The sequence below is a fragment of the Gracilinanus agilis genome, chromosome 4 (assembly GCF_016433145.1).
Source record: "Gracilinanus agilis isolate LMUSP501 chromosome 4, AgileGrace, whole genome shotgun sequence".
In the NCBI taxonomy this organism is placed as follows: domain Eukaryota; kingdom Metazoa; phylum Chordata; class Mammalia; order Didelphimorphia; family Didelphidae; genus Gracilinanus; species Gracilinanus agilis.
Genome location: NC_058133.1, coordinates 167,014,749 through 167,038,942, shown reverse-complemented (window position 1 = coordinate 167,038,942; position 24,194 = coordinate 167,014,749). Strand labels below are relative to the sequence as shown.

The window sequence follows — 24,194 nt, the reverse complement described above, 5'->3', positions numbered from 1 at the left end:
CCCCACCCTCCTTCACTCCCCCTCCTCATGCTCTCTTCCACCTCCGCTCCCTCGGCCAAGCCTCACCTCACCTCCTCCCGCCCGCTACTCTGCCTCCTCGGCCCTTTTCTCATCCCTTCCCATTCCCGCCCACACCTCCCTCACCCTCCAGGCCTCACCCGCCACCCCCGGGATGCGCCGCACTCCCCGCGGACATGGCGACAGGAACAGATCAACCACCCGCCAACTACCACCCCACACCACTAACACCCCCTCCCCGTCACTTCCGCCCCCAACGTCTTCGCGCACTGCCCTTTCCGGTCGCGAGGCAAAACGCTTCCGGTGGCAGCGCCTCCCAGGATTGGACGTAGTGCGGAAGAAGGTGCAGGAATGGCGGGAGTGGAGGAGTTTCTTGAGGCATGCGCAATGTTCTTTTCCGGTTTCTCGGCCTCTCGCCCCGGACTTGCCTCTAGAGGAGGATGGGTGCGGAATCGCTTTTCTAGGTGGGCGTGGCTTCCTCATCATCTTTGCCTTGGGCCTGTGAGCTGGTTTGGTGGTGACCAAGGTTTAAGTACTCATGCGCCCGAAACATAGCTGGGCCACCCTTATAAAAAGAATTGAGTGTTTTGATCCATGCCAGAAGGGCTACTCTTAAGTAGGCAGTGAAGAAGGGCCATCTACAAACCTCAACTTCTTCAATTCAACAAACTTTTAAAATGTTTTAATATTTTATTTTAACTTTTTTTGGTATTTTCTACATGTATTCAAATATAAAAACAAAAACATGAAAGTATGGAAAACAAGCCATTTCAAAATTTACCTATTAAGAGCTTACTGTGTTCAAAAACAAAAAATGTACTTCTACCTGGGAGAGATACAAAATGGAAATGTAAGCATTACAGTGTTCCCCTTCTCACGATGCTTCTGTCGATGTGGAATCTAGAAACCCCAAACTTGTGGCCTAGTGAGATCTGATGATCCCCAAGTTTTAGGAATAGCTTGTGGTTTGGAGACCCCCCAAAGCTTATAATCTGTTCCCTGTTCCTGTGAGAATCCACCCTGAAGGGAATCTCAGACTAGCAGTTGCAGACTGAATAATGGACCCTAGGGTAAAAGCTAAGTGACTTTATCTCAGTGGGCAGCTTGTCAGTTTTGTAAGCTGAAGGTCCTGAGTTTGATGCCTGAAAGGGGGAAGGTGGTACAATGGGAGAAGCTTCTAAGGCAGGGGTGGGCAACCTTTTTGGCCATGAGAGCCATAAACGCCACGTTTTTTAAAATGTAATTTCATGAGAGCCGTACAGTGCTCACAGTGTGCGCTCCTGTAACAGCGCCTGAAAAAAATTGACTTTATGGCTCCTGCAAAAAGGGCCATATCTGGCCCTCAAAAGAGACATATGTTGCAGACCCCTGTTCTAAGGCAAAAGAATCACTTAGCTTTTACCCTAGGGTCCATTATTCAGTCTGCAACTGCTAGTCTGAGATTCCCTTCAGGGTGGATTCTCACGGGAACAGGGAACAGATTACAAGCTTTGGGGGGTCTCCAACCTACAAGCTATTCCTAAAACTTGGGGTTCATCAGATCTCAGTAGGCCACAAGTTTGAGGTCTCTAGATTCCACATCGACACTTCCATACCATTGAAGGAATAGGCTACATTCATGTGTAGCACAGATTGGAATGTCCTCCTTCAACTCCTTTCAGTTTTTTCTTCCAGGACTGGAGCTGCATTCATGATGGCAAGTCAAGGTTATTTTCCCAAAGGATGGCCATGCTACTTCAATTCAGTCTTCAAGGTCCTAGAGGAATTCCTACTGGGCATGATGCAGAGAAAAAAACTTAACTTCTACTATTCACTACTGTACCTCATAAGCCCCTACTGGTATGCTTTCCATTTAAACAATTAGGATCAAGATGCCATCATTAACTCTTTAATCATGAAATATTTACCAAACAATGCAAAGCAATAATAATAATAGTCTGTTCATAAAAGTGTGTCATATTCACCCACAATGGATACAAAGTCCATGAAGGAAAATAAGGCACAAAAATGATAGAAAACTAACAATGAAGTCAGTGAACAGGGAAATAAATCCTTGTACCTGGAGCAACTCCAGGCTACAGGTCCTTACTGTCTTTATGGTACAGTCTTATCTGGACTTCTCTACTCTCCTGATAGACAAAATTGCTTCTTCAATACTCTCAGGCCACAGTATTCATCTCTTTTCACCTTAAACCTGTACTCTGCAGAGCTTTCCAGATCTGCTCCTTTGGTTGAGTGCTAAGGCAGCATTGCAGTCTTTCAGTGAAAAGCAGATCCCTTAATCACAAATCTATTTAAGTCTGTTCTCTGATTTTGAATAGTTGTTCCCTCTTTAGCTATAGAGGGCAATAAAGAGCAAAGTAGGCAAACCTCAAAGGAGTTTCCCCACTTTCAAGGTATGCCATTGTTGCTGAATCGTTTTTTTTTTTTTTTTTTCTGTCATGTCTGACTGTTCTGTGATCCCTTTTAGGGTTTTCTTGACAAACAAATTGGAGTGGTTTGCCTTGTCCTCATTTTATAGATGAGAAAACTGAGGCAAACAGGGTTGTGACTTGCACAGGGTCACATAGCCAGTAATTTGTCAGATTCCAGATTTGAAATCTAGTCTTCCTGACCACCGGCTCAGCACTGCACCTCCTAGCTGCCCTTTTTCAAAGTATAGATAGTGCTAAAACTAAGGCTGCCTTTCCCTAGTCAGCCCTTCAAACAGTAAAAAATTCTGCTTTCTCCAATTAGCTCCCAAGATCAGTTGGAACACCCTCCAATCAGATCAGCTCCCTGTATCAACAGCAGAGGCCATGCCTCATTAGTTAGCTGGAATGGACTAGGGCAGGGGTCCGCAATGTATGGCTCTCGGGCCATATCTGGCTCCACCTCCCAACCGGCCAGTCTGGGCAGAGCCCCTGGATGTGCCCCAGGATGTGCCCCAGGGGGCCCTTCAGCCCCAGCCCCATATTCCAGCCCCTTCCGCCTCCATCCTCCTCCTTCCACAGGCGTTTATGGCTCTCACTGCCAAAAAGGTTGCCTACCTTTGGACTAGGGCCTCTAGGCTATTTTCTTTTGACTTCTGTGGATTGTTTTAGCTTCTGTAAACAGCTTATCTCATTGGCTTTTTTAAAAAACCCTTGCCTTCTGTCCTTGGATCAATACTAATTATAAGTTCCAAGATTCATAAGGGCTAGGCAGCTGGGGTTAAGTGATTTGTCCAGGGTCACACAACTAGGAAGTACCTCGGACCCACATCTCCAGCCCTGGCTCTCTTTCCACTGAGCTACCTTGCTGTCCCATCTCATTGGCTTCTATCTTCTAATTCCCCAGCTTCTCATGTGGCTTTTCAATCAGCTCTCCGGCCACAAATTAGGTATTCCTCCTTTTCAATTACCCACCTCCATATTAGGTTGAGAAGCATCAAGTGTGGCATAAGTAGTTCATGTTCAATTTTCTCAATTTCCAAATAGTTCTCTAACTCATTTCCCCAGAAAGCAACTTCCACATACTAAAATCAGTCATATGTAAATTAGATACTGGCAACCAATGCCTTGCAACCATCAGTCAGTAATTTTGCCAGAAGATATCCAAGGGCTATTTTCACTTAAGTCCTCTCAGAGTGATGTATCTCTCTTCAATATGTTTTTCCGTTTCTCACTCAAATGCATATTTTATTCTTCTCTCAATAAGTTAAACATCCCTGTAAGGAAAGGGCTTATTCAGAGTAATGTGTAATTATAATTAAGATTCATATAGCACTTCTCAGGTTTCCAAAATGCGCCACAAAGATTATCTCACTTGATCAGCATAACAACTCTGTCAGGAAGTACAAAGTAAAGTTATTATTATACCCATTTTACTGGCTAGGGAACTGAGGTTGAAAAAAATTGAAATGACTTGATTAAGGTGACACAGCTGATAGTAGAATTCAATCCAAGGTCTTCTTTGCTGCAAATCCACCACCCAAAACAATGTTCCCATTGCTTATCATGTTTATGATAAGCATATCTATGATAAGGACACCAGAAATGTGCAAAGTTCTATGTGACAATTAAGCAGGAAGGGTGTTTATAGACCTGGAATGAGGGAATGGTTTGTAGAGGAAAGGGTATTTGGATTTATATTTCAAGCCTGATTTTGTGAAGATAGGATTTACTCTCCCCTTGCCTATTTTTAGCTAAACAAATCAAGAACTCAAAGCACCTCTACTTAACACTAAGTAAGAGTTTGTTGCTTGAATAAGGCTTTGCACCTCTTCTGCAGTGTTCCCTTTCCAATTCTTCCTTCTATAGCTCTAATTTCTTTTCCAGTTTTTACCTCTAGTACTCTCATTCCATTTGTAAAAACATTTTTTAATTTTTGCTTCATCTCTTCCAAGAATTCTAGTTTAGCTTGCCCTCCCTCAAGCAGTGTTTTTTCCTAAGGTAATGTTTATAGAAGTTTTGAAGCCATTCTCTTCTTTGTATTTTGATTATCTTTACCATCATAATTGCTCATTATGGTGCGGTTCTTTTTTTTTCCCTTTATTTGTCCATTCTTTAAGGCACTTGATATTAGAGCTGGGCTCTTTGCACTTCTGGAGGGAAGGTCTCAGCTGATCCTGGCACTAACTTTATTGAATGTTGTATTATTCTAGGATCCTAGGGACAGGCAGGGGACCAGCAAACTTTCAGTGCTCTGGGGCAGTGGTTCCCAAACTTTTTTGGCCTACTGCCCCCTTTCCAGAAAAAATAATACTTAGCACCCTGGAAATTAATTTTTTAAAATTTTAATAGCAATTAATAGGAAAGATATATGTATTAATGTTTCTACCTTCTTCGTAAAATATAGTAAAGAAAGGTGTAAATTAGAAACATTGAACTTTGAAATTATGAAACTATTTATTGACCTAAACTATTCACTGCCCCCAAATGCACCTGTGGCCATCACCATCCCCTGGATCGCTGCAGCACCCACTTTGGGAATTACTGCTCTAGGGCTAAGCCTGATATCTGCCTCACTGTTCTGAGCACTATAAGTCTTCTGACCTAGGTTTGGGTCTAAGCAAGAAAAGAGAGAGAGCTGCTGGGCTCAACCCCTATCAGTGAAATGAAAATCTCTGCTGGGTCAGACCAAGGGAACTGGACTGGGAAAACTGTCCTTATTACAGTAAACCAATTCAATTGTTAACAGGATTGCTGCTGCTGCTACTGCTACTGACTTCTGAACTTCCTCCTTTCTCCACACACACCTCCCCGTTGAGGAATTTCTATGAAGATCTCCTCATTCTGTCCTGTACTTATGTCCCAAATGAAGGAAAGAGGCAACTAAGTACACTCCCTAGCTGTGTGACCTGGAAAAATGACTTAACCCCTATTGCCTAGTTCTTACTACACCAATACTTAGTATTGAGTCTAAGACAGAAGATAAGGGTTTAAAAAAAAAGGCAACTAAAAATACCATAATCTTTGACTCAGAGGCCCAACATTAGGCATCTTCTTCATAAGGAAGAATAAGTATATAGAATAGAGAGAGGCATGGGAAGACTTTCATAACCCAGCCACCTCTTACCCTTCCAGTCTTTTTACATCTTAGTCCCCAACATTTATTCAGTGATCCAGTGACACTGCATTCCTGGCTGTTCTATGATCAAGACACTCCATCTCTTGGTTCCAGGCATTTTCTAGGGTCCCTCATGCCTAAAATCTTCTTCCTCTTCAACTCTATCTGCTGACTTTTCTGGCTTCCCAACTGAAATTCTGTCTTTTAAAGGAGGATTTTCCTAACACCTCAATTCTAGGGCCTTCCTTTTGTGAATTATTTCCTATTTCTCTCATATGTATTTTCTTTTGTATACATTTCTTTGTATGTTGTCTCCCTTTTAGATTGTAAACTCCTCGAAGGCAGGGACTGTCTTTTGTATCCTTTTTATCTTCAGAACTCATGACAGTGCTTGGCTCTTCCCCTATTATATATCCTGGAGAGCAATAACTTTCTTTCTTTTTTTGTATTTGTATCCTCTGCATTTATCACATAGTAAGTAGCATAGTTAGCCCTTAATAAATGTTTATCAGATATTGATATAGATATCTGGATATCATCTGTATAGAGATAATATTTAAATTCATAGGAACTGTTAAGATCACCAAAAGAGAGTATAAAAGGAAAAGAACCTTGGGAGAGCCTCCAGTTTAGTGGGTATAACCTGGATGAGGATCCTGAAAAAGAGATTGATGAGTCAGTGGTTGAAAGAAAACCTGGAGAGAGCAATGTCACTAAAAACTTGGAGAGGAGAGATTATCCAGGAGAAGAATGTAATTGATAGTGTCAATAGTTACCGAGAAGTCAAAAAACCATAAGGGTTGAAAAAAGATCATTATATTTGGCAATTAAGAGAATACTAGTAATTATAGAGAAAGCAGTTTCAGTGATGAGGTCATAAGCTAGATTGCAGAGTGTTTAGATGTCAGTGAGAGAAGAGGATATGGAAGCACTTAGTATAAACTGCTTTTTCAAGCAACTTAACCATGAAGGATAGGAATATAGGACAATCACTAGTAGGAATGTTTGGGTCAAATTAAGGTGTTTCAAGGATGAGGGAAAGATAGGATTATTTGCAAGTGGCAGGGAAAGAGCCAGTTGAAAGGGAAAAACTGAAGGTGAGAGAGTGGGGATATTAGAGGGGGCAATCTGTTGGAGAAGGCAGGAGGGGATAGGTTAAAAGTGAATAGTGAGAGGTTTGTTTTGACAAGTAGAAAAGGCATTTCTTCTTGTGACACCGAGGTAAAGGAGTAGATGGCATTGGGCAAGCTGAGTAAAGTAAGATATAGCAAAGTCAATATCCTGTAATCTCTTCCAATAGATTGGGTGGAATTCATCAAATTGACTAAGGGCACCTTGATCAACCAACTCTATTACAGTATATACAACACATAACATATATACATAATATATAATAGTGTTAGATTTTGTAGTGTCTTACAGGCCAGCCTATAGCATTTTAATTTTATCATGGAGGGAAAATGGAGTACCAAAGGTTTTTGAATAGGCTAGGCCCAAGGTTATTTTGGCAGCTTCGTGGAGAATGGACTAGAGAGGAGAGAGACTTGAAGAAGGTAGACCAATTATTACAGCATCTCAGGGAGAGGGGGAAAAGTCCTGAAGCAGGGCAAGTAACTATTTGAATGGAGAAATGGGAATTGATTGGACATGTGATAATGAGATTAAATCTGCCCTGCCTATCTTTAGATCTAATCACCAAAAGTGAGAATATCCCCACTTAATTCACAAGTTGTGAGGTCTGTGGCCCACATATGCTAGAGTGAGTGATGAATCAGAATTTACTGACAGCCTCCTGGGCAGTCCTAAGAAAAGCGCCTGTTGTAATTGGACATGCAAACTAAGAGGAAGGCATAGGAAGTGATGCAAAAGAAGCCCCTTTAAAAGAGAGTGACAACTTCCTGTAGCTCTCTTCTTGTTTGTGACTTGGACCTGGAGGAGTGCTGGACCTGGGACTCTGAGACCTTGGTGAGACTATTCTTAAATCTCTCCCTTGGAAATGTGGTGACTGTAAAGACTAAATCTTCCTGGACTTCTCTAAAGGAACTGTTCTTTCAAAAGAGACTCTGTGACTAAAGCTTCTCCTTCATTCACCTCCAGACCCTCTGGCCCTGAGCTCAAGGCAGAGCCTCCTCCGATTGATTAATTAGATCTGCCTGTGTTAAACTAGGGGGCCTGAGTAAATTACTTAGTGTGTTAGATTATTTATTCTATTTTATCCTCTCTATGATTTCCTTATTTTCTCTTCTCTTCTCATTTGTAAATAAACTTCCATAAAAGTCATTTTGACTTGAGGTTATTCTTTACTTGGCGATTGATAATTATTCAATTCCCTGGTGACCAAACCTTTTAATATTCACCCAAGCAAAACCCCTTTTCACCCCTAACAGATAGAAGTAATTTTGTGAAAGTAGGATCTATAAGACTTTGCAACTATTTGACTATCCCCTTCTACTTTTGCTGTGCAGCAAGAAAGAAGAAATAACTGAGGAGGATTGCAAGATAATGAACTTTCCTAAAGTGATCAGGGGGAAAGGAAAATAATCTATATGTTTAAAAATATTTGTAGAAGCTCCCTTTGTGGTGGCAAAGAACTGGAAGCTGAGAGGATGCCCATCAATTGGAGAATGGCTAAACATGTGGCACATGATTATAATGGAATACTACTGTGTCATAAGAGCAGATTAATTTAAAAAATGGAAAGAGCTATATTAAATGAAATGAACAACACTAAGAGAACATTCTGTATAGCAAAAGAAATATTATTTGAAGAATAATATGTTTACCTCCAGAAAAAGAACTGATAAATAGAAACAAGCCAGACAATGTTTTATATCTAAATATATATGTGTATATATATATGTATATATATATATTTTTTTTTTGGTCAAATGGTACCTTCTCTGAAATGTGGGTCAGGAAGGAAAGGAGGGAATATCTGGGAACTTTAATGTAACAAACAAAAGAAAAAAATGAATCTAGATGTTGGCACCCTTATCCCTGCCTTCCAGGAGTTTACAGTCTAAAAGGAAGACAACATAAAAACAAATGCCTGGAACCAAGAGATGGAGTGTCTTGATCATGGAACAGCTGAATAAATGTAGGGGACTAAGATGTAAAAAGACTGGAAGGGTAAGAGGTGGCTGGGTTATGAAAGTCTTCCCATGCCTCTCTCTATTCTATATACTCATTCTTCCTTATGAGGAAGATGCCTAATGTTGGGCCTCTGAGTCAAAGATTATGGTATTTTTAGTTGCCTTTTTTTTAAACCCTTATCTTCTGTCTTAGACTCAATACTAAGTATTGGTGTAGTAAGAACTAGGCAATAGGGGTTAAGTCATTTTTCCAGGTCACACAGCTAGGGAGTGTACCTAGTTGCCTCTTTCCTTCATTTAGGTCATAAGTACAGGACAGAATGAGGAGATCTTCACAGTGGCAAAGAAATTTCTCAGTGGGGAGGTTTGTGTGGAGAAAGGAGGAAGTTCAGAAATCAGTAGCAGCAGCAGCAACAGCAGCAATCCTGTTAAGAATTGAATTGGTTTGTTGTAATAAGGACAGTTTTCCCAGTCCAGTTCCCTTGGTCTGACCCAGTAGAGATTTTCATTTCACTGACAGGGGTTGAGTGGAAAAAAAAAAAAAAAATATATATATATATATATATATAGTGTCTTGCTTGTTTCTATTTATCAGTTCTTTTTCTGGAGGTGAGTCTAGTTGACTCTCTATTCTTACTTAGACCCAAACCTAGGTCAGAAGACTTATAATGCTCAGAACAGTGAGGCAGATATCAGGTTTTGCCCTAGAGCACTGAAAGCTTGCTGGTCCCCTGCCTGTCCCTGAGATCCTAGAATAATACAACATTCAATAAAGTTAATACCAGGATCAGCTGAGACCTTCCCTCCAGAAGTGCAAAGAGCCCAGCCCTAATATCAAGTGCCTTAAAGAATGGACAAATAAAGAAAAAAAAAAAAGAACCCCACCATAATGAGCAATTATGGTGGCAAAGATTATCAAAATACAAAGAAGAGAATGGCTCCAAAACTTCTATAAGCATTGCCCTAGAAAAAAAAATAGCTTGAGGGCAAGCTAAACTAGAATTCTTGGAAGAGATGAAGCAAAAATTAAAAAATGTTTTTACAAATGGAATGAGAGTACTAGAGGTAAAAATTGGAAAAGAAATTAGAGCCATGGAAGAAAGAATTGGAAAGGGAATTAGCAACTTGGCAGAAGAGGTGCAAAGCCTCATTCAAGCAACAAACTCCCTGAAAATGAGGATGGACAAAATAGAAGTCAATGACTCTTTGAGACAAGAAATCTTAAAATAAAGTGAAAAGGCCAGAAAAAAAAATAGAAAATGTAGCATAAATAACTTACCTAGAAAAGGGATCGAGAAGAAAAAAATTAAGCATCATCTAAAGTATGATCAAGATACATGTATAACCCACATTGAATTTGCTAGTCAGCTCTGGGAGGGAAGGAGGGAGACAATTTGGAACATATAACTTCAGAAAACATGTGAATATTTATACATTTCTAGAAAAAAAATTTTAAACTGCTCAGATTTCTTAAAATCAGAGAGCAAAGTAAAGTAGAAATAGAAAGAATCTGCTGGTTATCTCCTAAAAAAAAAAAAAAACCCAAATGAAAGCTCCCAGAAAAGTGAGAGCCAAAATATAGAGCTTCCAGGTCAAGAAATCAGAAGGAAAGAGCTATAGGTAGGATCACACACTATTTAGCAGTCTGTCATTATAAAGGATCAGAGAACATGGAACATGATATTCCAGAAATTGAAGGATATATACTTACAGACAAGAATAGCTTACCCAACAACACTAAGTATAATCCTACAAGGGAAAAAATGGATTGTTAATGAAATAGAGGACCTCCAAATATTCCTGGTAAATACAGGAGTAAAGAGAAATATGAAATTGTAAGCACAAATGAACAATCGTGAGGGACTAAAAAGGATGAACTGCTTACATTTAAATATGAGGAGAGGATGCCTGTGTCCTCTCTAAAGCCTATCATCATCAGGGTTCAAAGAGGAAGTCCAATCAAACAAGGCCTGAGAATGGTTGTTTTGATGATCCTAAGAATGGAAAGGGAAGGGAAGAAGAATATACTATTGGGGAAAGGAAGGGAAAAAAAAACACCAAAATTTCATATAATCTGGGTGTGCAAATAGACATCTATAAAACCCAGGGGGTAGAGGGGATAGAGGGAGTGGTTCACACATGAATCTCACTCTGAACTGGTCAAAGGAGGGAAAAATACACATATAAACACAGAGCTGGGTGAAGAAATACCTTTCACTCAGCAGGAAAATGGGAGAAAAAGGGCAAAAAGAAGAATTGGGAGGAGAGTAGATTATGGAAAGAATAAATTTAAAAACTTTAATGATACACAAAGATTTTATATCTCTTTTGAGATGGTAAAGAAAAGGAATCTGTGGGGGATACATACAACAATATGTGTGGAAACCCCATCCCCAACAAAATCATCAAAACTAAATGTATCAAACTTATAAAAACCAAGCTTGAATCCAAAGAAAAGATCCGAGAAGCTTCCCTCTATTCCTTTGCAGAGATGGGACTCTGAGTGTGGAATATGGACAATAACATGAGAGATTTTCACATCTTGATTGGTTTTACTAACTATAGATATTTATAAGGATTAAAACTAGTTCTGCAAAATGAACTTTATAATAGGATAATGGTTCATGTTTAGAAATGGGTACTGGTCAAACCCAGCTACAAAGGTGAAGAATAGAAATATTATACTTTGTGATGAGCCATTATGGACTAGAGCAGTCTATACTTCTTTGACGACTCTCTCTGCCTCCCCCTTGTCTTGTCTGAAGGAGGTGAAGGGGGTGGGGGTTGGAAAATCAGTATCTCTTGGCTGTTTTCAAAGTGCCACATCAGCTCCCACTCTGTGTAGGCCAGAAGTGTTAAACACATAGCCAGTAACACTCCCCAACTGTGGCACGCACCAAATTAAAATGCGATTGGGAAATATTAAACAAAAACACAATAGAACATAAATAATGTTAACATGCAGTTTAAAACAATAATAACCCAAGGTTACTGATGGTTGAGAGTAAGTATAAATGTGTCTCTTACCTTTGGCAATATGATGTTGAAACTGAGCTAACTTTGACATAGACAGGAAAAGTGTTTAAGGGGCATTGGACTGGACTAGCTAATGTGGAGTTCACTATCTCTACAAGACCCCAGTTGTGATCCAACAGGTGAGTAGCTTCCAAGGTCTAGTTTTGAATGTCTCAGAAACATCTCAACTCTACATATTCAAAACAGAACTGATTATCTTTCCCCTAAATCCAACCCTATATCAAATTTCTCTCTGTTGAAGGCAGCATCATTCTTCCATTTTCTTAGGTCCTTAACTTTAACATTATCCCCTACTCTTCACTCTCCCTCACTTCACATGTCCATCAGTTGCCATATATTGCCATTTCTAACTCAACAACATCTCTGGAATCTGGAATTCTAACTCAACAACATCTGGAATCTGGAGGTCCTGGGTTCAAATGTGGCCTCAGACACTTCCTATCTATTCACATAACTACCACCTTAGTTAAGGCAACTATCACTCTTGCCCAGGCTATTCCACAGTCCTCCTAATGAATCTTAAGTGTCAAGTGTCTCCCTCCTCCTACTCTAATTCTTCCTCCACACAGCTGCCAAAGTGAATTTCTTAAAGGCAGATCTATGTCTCTCCTCTAGTCAATAAAATCTGGTGGCTCCCTATTATTACAAAGATAAAATATAAATTGTTTCATTTGACTTTTAGAACTCTTCACATGTATTTCAAAGAGACCAAATAATGGAAAAGACCATTTGTACAAAGAATATTTATAATGGCACTTTTTATTGTAGCAAAGAACTGGAAAAGTGTGTAGCCATCAATTGGGGAATGGCTGAACAAATTATGGTACAACAGTGTAGTGAAACACTATGTGGCTGTAAGAAATGATGAAAGTGATGACTTTAGAGAAACTTGGCAAAATTCTATGAACTGATGTCCAGTGAAGTGAACAGAACTAGAAGAATAATTTCCATGATGACAACATTGTGAAGACCAACAACTATGAAAGATTTAAGAAAACTGATCAATTAAATAAGCAATTATAGTTCCAGAGGAGCAATTATGAAGCATGCTGCCACTCTGACAGAATGATGATAGATTAAAGGTAAAGAATGAGACTTTTTTGGACCTGGCCAATGAGGGAACTTATTTTTCAACTATGTATATTTATTATGAGAATTTTGTATTTTTTTGTAATTTTCAAATGAAAGGAGGTGGGATAGAGAAAAATAATTGTATTAATTGAAAAAAAATTTAGGCAGCTGGGTTGCTCAGTGAATTGAGAGCCAGGCCTAAAGACAGGAGGTCCTGGGTTCAAATGTGGCCTCGGACACTTCCTAGCTATGTGACCCTGGGCAAGTCACTTAACCCCCATTGCCTACCCCTTACCATTCTTCTGCCTTATTGATTCTAAGGCAGAAGTTAAGGGTTTTTTAAAAAATTAATTGACATATACTTCCAAAGAGATAAAAGAAAGGAAATATATATGTATATGCGCACACCAATATTTATAACAATGTTTTTCATTGTAGCAAAGAACTGGAAACAAAGTATACCCATCAACTAGGAAATGTTAAAACAAATTTTAGTATATTAGTCAACAAGCATTTAAGGTCTAAGTGCTAGGCACTGTTAAATGCTGTGCCATTATATGAACATAATGGAAGTTATTCATTATGGGCATATAATTATATTAAATATATTATTATCCTAATATTGCCTATACGAATGTATTAGAATAATATTGCAGCCTAAGAAATTTTGAAAAGGATGAATTAGAAATCTGGGAAGATTTAGATGAATTGATGAAGAATGAAGTGAACCAAACCAGGAAAACAATTGTGAGCAGAATCAGGAGTATAATAAGAACAAATAGTAAAGAAAAACAAACTTAAAAGACATAAGAACTCTGACCAATGCAATAATCCAACTGCATCTCCAAAGAACTAATAATGAAGGATGGGATGCTACACATCTCTTGACAGGGAGATGATAGATTTAAGGTGCAGACTGAGACATATATTTTGGGATATGGCCAATATGGGAATTTGTTTTGCTTAACTTAGTTTATTATAGGATTCTTTTTTAAAATTTGTTATACAGAAAACATGTCTTAGTTATATAATGTTTAAAAAAAAGGTGGCTCAGTAGATTGAGAGCCAAACTTAAAGACACGAGATCCTAGGTTTAAATCTGGCATCAGATACTTCCTAATTGTGTGATCCTGGGCATCCCCAATGCCTAGCCCTTACTGCTCTTCTGCCTTGGAACCAATACACAATATTGAGTCTAAGACAGAAGGTAAGAATTTAAAAAAAAAAAAGAAAGAAAGAAAGAAAGAAAAGAAAAGTAACTTGGCAGAGTAGAAGAACTGACCTTAGAGTTGTAAAGACCTGAGTTCAAGTCCTTCCTGTTACATATTGGCTGTATGACCACAGATGTGTGATCTCTTAGTACTAAGGTGCCAAGTTGGCATTGGGAGTTTCCCCAACTGAGAGTTCCCTATACCAATAAAATCACAATTCTAGGCCCTATACTCTTTTCTATAATCACTCAAAAACTGTTTGGCCTACCTTTCCATGTAAAGAAAAGCTAAGTGGATACATATAGAAGCACCTGCCCTTTACACGGGCACAGAAAGAAGGACAGGTATGAAGGCATTAATTCTTAAGAGCCTTTTTTTTTTCTTCTTTTTTTTTTTAAACCCTTGTACTTCGGTGTATTGTCTCATAGGTGGAAGAGTGGTAAGGGTGGGCAATGGGGGTCAAGTGACTTGCCCAGGGTCACTCAGCTGGGAAGTGGCTGAGGCCGGATTTGAACCTAGGACCTCCCGTCTCTAGGCCTGACTCTCACTCCACTGAGCTACCCAGCTGCCCCTTAAGAGCCTTTTTGAATCCCTCTCTGATGCTACTATTCTGGCATAGATTCTGCCCAGTGTTTTCAATGTCAATCTAGTGTTCAAAATGTAAACTCATTTGCATGCAATATTTCAGAAATTTGTCATAAATTGACTCATTTGCTTCCACCCAGAGCTAAAACTCTGGGAAAATGCTCACTATATGCTCCATTTCCCCTTTAGATTCTTATCTCCTTTCACATGACCTAAAAGGAAAACATTCCTATTAAAAATTAGCATAAATTTACTACATGAAATCAGAATGAATAGCTATAGCATAAAACTTCTAAGTAACTGGGTGCCATCCTGGTAGATAAAAGATCTGCTGTCTCTACCCATCCTCATCCAGGTATTCCTAATCCCACCAAGTGACATATAAGTCATACTTTATAATCATGTCAAGACATGACATACAAGATAGCTACATAATTAATTTAATTGGGGGTAATTTCAGAGGAATGGAGCAGGTGGAAGTGGGAATCAGGAAAGGCTTCTTGCAGAAGGTATTATTTGAATTTAGGTCTTGAGGGAAGCCAGGAGGTAGAAGTGAGGAAGAGCATTATCTGTCCTCTGGACCAGTGAAAAGGTATGAGAATGGTATTGGAAAATAGAACATTATATGCCTGGAATATAAAGAAGGCTAGTGTTGCTAGATCATAGGGTATATTGAAGAGAGTAAAGTATAAGAAGATTTCAAAGTAGAAAGGAGCCATGTTGTAAAGGGCTTTAAAAGTCAAACAGAAGACTTGATATTTGAGCCTCAATGTATCAGGGACTCGAAGGAGTTTTCTGAGTGGGGAGTTCTATGTACAGACCTTTGCTTTAGGAAGACCTCTTTGGAGTTGAATGAAGGAGAGATGGACCAGTTCAGAAGATATTGCAGTAGACCATGCACGAGATGATAAGGCCTATACCACTGTGATAGCTAGGTCAGAAGAGAGAAGGAGGTATATAGAAAAGGTGTTGTAAAAGTAGAAACAGTCATTCTTGACCTCTGTAGTCTTTGACTATCACCTTTCTAAGTTTCCATGACAGTCTTCTACCCAGATAGGTTTTCCTACCTATCTGCTTGCCCTTTCCTGGTTTTCTTTTCTGGATCTTCATCCAGGTCATGCCCAGTAAAGGTGGGTTTTACCCATGGAGTTGATGAAACAAAGAAAACCAATATCCTATGGTATCCAAAGAGTCAAATGGGAATATTCAGCAGGAATCTATGAGGACTAAGGGAAGACCAGTAGATTTAGCAATAAAGAGGTCACAGGTGAACTTTGAAAGAGTAGTTTCAGTGAAGTGTCAAGGGAAGAAGCCAAACTGCAAGGAGTTGATGTGAGTGGGTGTGGTGATGAAGGTTCCTCCCCTCCCAGAATAGCTTCTCCCAGAGCTCAGAAATATGTCTCAACCGTCTTCAAAATCTTGAGAGAAAAAATATGTTCCTACTTCAATTCTTGTGTCACCTCTACCATTTAGGGAGTCCTTAGTGTTAGCTAAATCAATTGTACAAAACATCAAGCCATCCCTGAGTCGATAAATGGGCAAGGGACATGAATAGGCAATTCTCAGATAAAGAAATCAAAACTATCAATAAGCACATGAGAAAGTGTTCTAAATCTCTAATAATTAGAGAAACGAAAATCAAAACATCTCTGAGGTATCACCTCACACCTAGCAGATTGGCTAAAATGACAGCAGGGGAGAGTAATGAATGTTGGAGAGGATGTGGCAAAATTGGGACATTAATGCATTGCTGGTGGAGTTGTGAATTGATCCAACCATTCTGGATAGCAATTTGGAACTATGCCCAAAGGGCTTTAAAAGACTATCTGCCTTTTGATCCAGCCATAGCACTGCTTGGTTTATACCCCAAAGAGATAATAAGGAAAAAGACTTGTACAAAAATATTTGTAGCCGCGCTCTTTGAGGTTGCAAAAAAATTGGAAAATGAGAGAATGTCCTTTGATTGGGGAATGGCTGAACAAATTGTGGTATCTGTTGGTGATGGAATACTGTTGCGATCAAAGGAATAAAGAACTGGAGGAATTCCATGTGAACTGGAATGATCTCCAGGAATTGATGCAGAGTGAAAGGAGTAGATCCAGGAGAACATTGTACACAGAGACTGATACACTGTGGTACAATCAAACATAATGGAATTCTCTACTAACAGCAATGCAAGAATCCAGAGCAAGGCTGAGGGACTTATGAGAAAGAAAACTAGTCACATTCAGAGGAAGAACTGTGGGAGGAGAAACACAGAGGAAAAACAACTGCTTGAACACATGGGCTGATGGGGATATTATTGGGGATGAAGACACTAAACAATAACTCTAGCCCAACTATCAATAATATGGAATTAGGGCTTAATCAATAATACATGTAAAACCCAGTGGAATTGTGCATTGGCTAAGCGGGGTTAGGGGAGTTTGGGGAGAGGGAAAGAACATGAAACATGTAAATATGGGAAAATATTCAAAATAAAAATGAATAAAAAAAAAAGGAAGTCCTTAGTGTTGTCTAACTTCTTCCCTTCTGCTGAAATGTTAGCCTCTTCTTTTTCTTTCTGCCCTCCATAGAGATAAGAGCCAGTGTAACACCTCTCTTTTCAGAAATTTACATTGTAGGAATTTATTTGTAGAGTCAACAATAGGGGCCTGGAGGAAAGTGTGGGTATATGGAGGGAGAGAGGTATCAAATAGATGTGGTGGTTTAAAAGAGGTCTTAGACTGGGACTTGGGAAACCTGGGTTTTTCTTTCACTAACTTGATATATGACTGTAAGCAAATCAAATCCCTGCCTTAGTTTTCATAGTTGTAAAATGAGTGGAGTGGAACTAAGTAATCTCTAAGGTCTTAGAAAAAGTTTAAAGAGTTCTTTTCTGTTACATTCCTAACCTTTTGGGGTGATGTCATAAACATATCCCTGACATGGGACTAAAATGACTTTTCTTAAGTTTATGGCTAATGTTTAACTTTTCTCCTTCCCTTGAGCACTAGTGTTTAGGTCTATAAGCATCATGCACCTTTGCCCCTTCTCTTCAGGCTAGCGAGAGCTCTTCTTAGAGCTCCCTAAGAGCAGGAGTGATAAGTTTTCCCTCCTACTGAGTCTTTCCATTCCAACCACTTGAAGACAGAAAAGGTTCTTGTGGAGGAGGTGTTTTGTTGACAGTTTGTAATGGAAGACATCTTGACTCAGGAAGCTGGAAACATGGGTTCTAGTTCCAGTTCTACCAATAACTAGTTGTATGATCTTGAGCCCCTCCATTTCCTTATCTCTACAATGAACTCATTAGAACAGAAGACCTCTTAAGGGCCATTCCAGCACAAAAAAAAAAAAAAAGCAGCATAGTGTAACAACAGGTAGGGAGTTGATTTTGGAGCAAAGAAGGTCTAGAAAAATCCTTCCTCTGACATATGTTGTCCATTTGACCTCTCAGTGTCCAAGGCAATTTCTCTTAAAATTAAAATGAAGAGGGGGCAGCTGGGTAGCTCAGTGGATTGAGAGCCAGGCCTAGAGATGGGAGGTCCTGGGTTCAAATCTGGCCTCAGACACTTCCCAGCTGTGATCCTGGGCAAGTCACTTGACCCCCATTGCCTAGCTCTTACCACTCTTCTACCTTAAAATCAATACACAGTATTGATTTTAAGACAGATGGTAAGGGTTTTTATTTTTTAAAGAAGATTAAAATGAAGAGTGGGTGTATATATGTATTGATAAAGGGAGTTTCCTCTTTAGATTTTCCTCTATGCTTGTGAAATCAAAGATCTGACCCAATAAAAATCTGAGGACAAAGACTCTGACTTATTTATCTTTATTTTCCTATGGTAGGTGAAAGATGAAATGGCTGAGGAAACAAAGGTTCAATATTTCAAGCATATTGATTTACTAAACAATTCATGCCCATTGCCCATGAGGAAGGGAGCCGGCCCCTTTCTCAGCTAGGTTTGAATACAGGGAAAGGCATTTTTATACTGTACATTAAAAACAATTTGAAGGCTAATTAATTAAAAAGAAACAATACAACATTAAGTAATCTGATTTCTAATTAGATAAAAGAGTGGGGACTTTCCAAAGTGGGAGGGGTTAAGCAAACATTTTCTGAATTCAGAAAAAGAGGCATCTCACTTCTCCCAAGTATTTGTAAACAACAAAAGAAATGTGAAAACAAAAATTGATCAGTATGGGACCAGTTTTCAGATAAGGCATATGGGTTGCTTAAGATGTACAATTATGAGAAACTTCTTGCATCAATCTTAGGATGTGATTGTGTTTCTGGTCAGCATGGCCTAGTCAGTGATGGTGAACCTTTTAGAGACTGAAAGTGTCCAAACTGCAATCCTCACACCTCGTGTGAGCCCCCATCCCTTATCCTTTTCAGGGGAGGAAGTGCTCCCATTGGGCTGCTGGGCAGAGAATCATTCATGTGAGAAATGTCCTCAGGTGCCTGTGGGGAGGGGGAAGGGAGCAGCCCCCTCTGGCACATGTTCCATAGGTTTTCCAACATGGACTTAGGTCCTTGATTTAACATGTTTTCCAACATGGACTTAGGTCCTTGATTTAAAGAGTAGGTGGTCCAGTTTCTCAGTCACCCAGGACTAGGTTCAAACAACATAATAAGGTTTGTTTCTAATTCTAGCAATTGAATAAAATGGGACAGAATTGGAATAGACCCATAATTGAATAGAAAGGGAACTGAGTTAGCTCCAGAACTGAGTAAGAGGATGAAGTCAGAGTTGGGGAAACTAGTATGGCTTAGTGAGTAGAAATCCACGCTTGGGAGTGGAAGGTCCTAGGTTCAAATCTAGCTTAAGACATTTCCTACCTATGTGCCCCCACCCCAAGTCATTTAACCCCAATTACCTAGACCTGCTTTGAGACTGATGCTTGTATTGATTCTAAAACATAAGTTAAGGGTTTAAAAAAATGAGGGGCAGCTGGGTAGCTCAGTGGATTGAGAGTCAGGCCTAGAGATGGGAGGTCCTAGGTTCAAATCCAAACTCAGACACTTCCCAGCTGTGTGACCCTGGGCAAGTCACTTGACCCCCATTGCCCAGCCTTACCACTCTCCCACCTATGAGCCAATACACAGAAGTTAAGGGTTAAAGAAAAATGAAATCAATTTTGCCTTAATTCCCACTATCAATTGCTGTCCTAATCCCTTCAATTCCCTCAATTTTTATCATCTCTACAGTATGGCACCTACCATGGTAGAAGGTGCTAACTATTTTACGAATGGGAATATATTTTAAGTATTATTTCAGAGGTCTGGCAAGCAGCTTACAAAGCTGGCCAGCAGGTGGCAGTGCCTGCACACACACACACACACACTCTCTCTCTCTCTCTCTCTCTCTCTCTCTCTCTCTCTCTCTCTCTCTCTCTCTCTCTCTCTCAAAGAGAATGAGGGTAGATGCCTGGGGTACTAAGAATCATCACTTCCCTTTCTCCCATGGTTCGAGGCATAAGGAAGGGGGAAAATCAATCTAACCCATTAGGCTAAATAACTAACACAAAGTGGACATAACCCACAATGCCAAGTAATTAGCGTAAAATCCCACAGATAACTCTGAGTCTTCCTGACTCTGGGAGGCTCCCCTAAGATCTAAGGATGGATACACCACCTCAACCTCTTCCTATCCAATTCCATCCCTTCCTCTTTCTAAGCTAAGAACTTCAGGTGTCCTGGCACCCAGTCCAGATCGGACCAGAAACTCAGGCTCCATTCCTTACTGGCTCACTGAGCCATCCCAGATTTATTACCCTGAACCTCTCCTCCCCTTCCTTCTGCTCCCAGGCTTTTACAGAGATCAGTTCATCAAACTTTATCTTAATTAACATCTGTGTTGGGGTGGGAGTGGTGGGAAAGGAGGCATGTAGATGAAAATCTGTGAGAACATATTCACCTCTCTCTACCTTGGAACTCCAGCTTATCTCCCTATTCTAACAATGGCTCCCCAGTCACTTTTCCCTTCTCAGTTTCAGGCTGGGGGTGGAGGGAAAGAAGATTGGCATCCCACTTGGAAGGCTCTGAAAAGGGCCCTTTTCAGAGGGTGGTTTGTATGTGTTGGACTGGGTAGTGCTGGGTTCTGTCTCACAGAGATGGACCTAGAAGGGGGTGGAATCTGGAGTGAGGGAAGATGTCTGGAGACAGAGGCAGGATTCTCTGAGAGCAGTGCTGGTCAATATGGAATCTGAGGTCTTCCTCTCCCTTCCTTGTTCTCAGACATCATCTAATGCCTTAGTCTAATGCCAGGCAGTGTCTGAGAGGGTACTGCTTCTTGGACATTGGGAAAATTATTAGATGATCCTTAAAACACTCACTCTCTCCTCCCCACCCCCACCACCCAATCCAATTCCCATCTCAATGAATCATTCAGTCATCTTCAGGCAAAGGTAGGGAAAAGATACAAGATACCATGTTAAGGGGCAGATGGAGACTAGTGCCCATTGTTGTTTAGTTGTTTCAGTCGTGTTCAACTCTTCATAACATCAGTTGGGGTTTTCTTGGCAGAGATAGTGGAGTGGTTTAACAATTCTTCTCTAGCTCATTTGACAGATGAGGAAACTGGGATCACACAGTGTCTGAGGTCATATTTGAACTCAGAAAGATGAATCTTCTCGACATGGGGCCTTCACACTCTATCCACTGCAATACCTAGCTGCCCACTGTCTTGGGGTTGTCACCTCCCCAGGAAAGAGGAGCAGAGGGTAAACCAAGGGAGTTTTTTCTTAAACCAGAAGTAAAATCCGCAGTCTGAAACCTCTCTCTTTCACCTTCATCTCTTTTCCCCTCTTCTTCTCTAACTCCCTCTCCCTGTCCCACCCCTATCCAGTCATTTCCCCAGCTCCTCCCTCCACCAAGTAGAAATTCTAGCCCAATCCTTTGGAGTAGTAGGAGGATATCTACTTTGTCCTGCTCCACCTCACCAATTTTAACCCACAGCACAGGGGTAGTTCCCATTGACACCTCACCTAAAGATGTGGGAGTGGCCTGGGGCTGCCACCAGCAGGTAGATGCCCTAAAACCAGCATAAACCCAGAGCTGCCTGCCTTGAGAGGCAGTGCCACCTCTCCATACCTGGCAGACATCTATCCTGGCATAGCTGTTCTGGCACAACAGTCAATACTCTCAAGATGTCCACACCCAATATTTATACTGGGTCAATGCCTCCAGTGGTGAGGTGCTAAGCATGAGTGACGCTGCAGTACCAGCTGATTCCTTGGCATTCATAGTTGCCCTAGCCTGTGAACTGGTGGGACTGATAGGTCTCTTGGGCAACCTGGCTGTGCTGTGGGTTTTCTGTGGGTGTCATCAAGGTACCTCACATCTGATGACTGACACTTTCATCTTCAGCCTGGCATGGCTGACCTGGGTTGGCCCTTACCCTCCCCTTTTGGGCAGCCAAGTCTGCCCTGGATTTCCACTGGCCTTTTTGTGGCACTCTGTAAGGTGGTTCTGATAGGCACTGTCCTTAGTGTTTATGCTAGTGTCTTCTTCATCACTGCTCTGAGCATAGTCCTGTACTGAATGGTGACCATGGCTACTGGACCAGGTTCTTACCGTTCATCCTCCTGAACCTTTGGAGCCAGCCTGGTAGCATGGGTAACAGCAGCTGCTGCAACAATCCCCAAAGCAATCTTTGGGGCTGAAAGTGAGGTGGGTGGAATTCAACTGTGCCTGCTCCACTTCCCTAGTGGTCGCTGGCAGAGTGCTTACCATTTACAGTGGGCCTTCGTGGTGCCCAATTGTCATTGCAACAAGCTATCTGATGCTGCTGGCACTCCTTCGGCAGCAACGGCTAAGGCAGAGGAACAGAGTGGTAGCCCACTCTATCCGGATTATTATTGTGACCTTTTTCCTCTGCTGGTTCCCCAACCATATTGTCACACTCTGGGGAGTCCTGGTGAAGTTTGACCTCGTGCCTTGGGACAACACCTACTATGCCCTTCACACTTATGTCTTCCCCCTTACTATTTGCCTGGCACACTGTAACAGCTGCCTCAACCCTGTGATCTATTGTGTCCTGTGCCAGGAGGCCCAGCAGGCACTGGTCAAGGCCCTGAGGCGGCTATGGACACAGTTGCCTGGTGGGGGACAAGTCCAGCCAGAGCAAGTAGCCCTTCGTAAGAGGAGAAAGCAGGAGGTGGTGGATACCAATAAGGGCAGTGGACTTTCTACCACTCTCACCAGCCTGGATAAGAAAAAAAGAAGACCCTCCACCACAGAAGCTGTACCCCTCCCTCCCTTCCTAACATCTTTAGGACACCAGAATCTGGCACCCAAGCCTGGGGAAGAGCTGTTCTGAACTCTGCCAGGCCATGTCACCTTGGGATGTTTGATCTCTCTGGGGTGGAGTAGATAAGTCCGAGGGCCAAGGCAGGATTGGATGCCAAGAAGATCTACATCTCCATAAGATGTTGGGGTGAGAGGTGGGGGTAGAGGGAAGGGAAAGGGGAAGAGTTGTGAATAAATTTTTGTTTTCTATTAACTCTATGTCTCCACCTCACCCAGTGGCACCACTGCTGAATTTGGGGAGATCTTGTCTACCTAGCTCTTCTTGATCTCTCCCTACAGGGAGCCCCTTCTTTCACCACGAAGGAATTTTCTACTGTAGTCCCAGCTCAGTTTTAAAGGTCTTTGTCCAGTTCTAACTTACAGTTGTGGCTCCTCCATTAGCCACCCACTTCAAATTTAGATTCTTTTAGCTGTTACAGCTGAAATCTGCCCTACCCCCACACTAATGTTCTTGTGTCCTTAAATGTTATCAATGATTGGACAAGGTCAAGATCATGGATTTATGGATGTTAGATGGTAGAGATTGAGTCTAACCCTCATTTTCAGAGGCCCAGATAAATGAAATGACCTGCCCACATCATGCAAACCCTAAGTGGCAATTTAGGAAAACTGGATCTCTCCTAAACCCGATGCTCCGTTGGTTCTACTCTGTTGATGGGAAATAACCTGTAGGTTTAGGTTATCCCTATCCCCAGGGATTATTGAGGTTAATATAGGAGACCTGTTGCTAACAAGAGTGCTCAAACCTGAAGTCTTCCAAGAACATTAGGGTTGGGAGGAGGAAGTGCCAGCTGGAGCAGGGCAGGGTAGGGCTAAGGGGTAGGAGAGCAGGAAATAGCTTCTGGGGAATAATCTTCCCCCTCTTCATAACCTCTCTTTCTTAATTCCCTTGTATAACCCAGAGAAGAAAGGTGGGAAGGATAAAAGAAGCTCTGAGACAGTGTTTCATGCCTAAACCCTCAGAATAGGAATGAATGAAATGAAATGAAATGAAAACAGTAGATTCTTGGGGAGAGGGAGGATAGAAACTACCACTGAAACTGGAAGGATAGCAATATGTCAGGAAATTAAGTATCTACTGAAATAAAACATGGGAGGTTGGAATTGTGGAGACCTTTAAATGGTAAATGTCCTGAAACAGGGAGATGAAAGTATCCAAGCATGAAGTGGTGGGAGAAGCAACCCCCTTGTTCTCTGTTGGTGTGTGACTGAATACCACCAAATGGCAAAGGGACTAGGCCAGATGACCTCTAGGTAGTCCCAACCCGCTTCAGCTCTAGTTATTGGATGAAAAGGGGAAGCTTTAAGCAGTTACCTAATTCACAACTTGCTAAGCAATACTACCAGCAAGGAATAGCT

The 24,194-nt window shown here is 41.1% G+C and overlaps 2 protein-coding genes across 4 annotated transcripts in view; one reads left to right on the top strand and one right to left on the bottom strand.

Moving 5' to 3' along the window:
* The window catches only part of KHDC4 (KH domain containing 4, pre-mRNA splicing factor), a 25,679-nt gene extending 25,452 nt beyond the window's left edge, over window positions 1–227 (bottom strand). For all 3 annotated transcript variants that reach the window (XM_044677064.1, XM_044677065.1, XR_006506166.1), the window contains exon 1: window positions 159–227. In XM_044677064.1, coding sequence (XP_044532999.1) covers window positions 159–196 — 38 coding nt within the window. In that variant the 5' untranslated portion in view covers window positions 197–227. The remainder of the gene's footprint in view (window positions 1–158) is intronic.
* A 142-nt stretch (window positions 228–369) lies between these two features.
* RXFP4 (relaxin family peptide/INSL5 receptor 4) lies at window positions 370–22,845 on the top strand. The gene is given in 5 exon segments (XM_044675041.1): window positions 370–462; window positions 21,643–21,908; window positions 21,910–21,978; window positions 21,980–22,285; window positions 22,287–22,845. Coding segments are annotated over 5 exon segments (1,293 nt in total).
* Window positions 22,846–24,194: the final 1,349 nt, after the last annotated feature.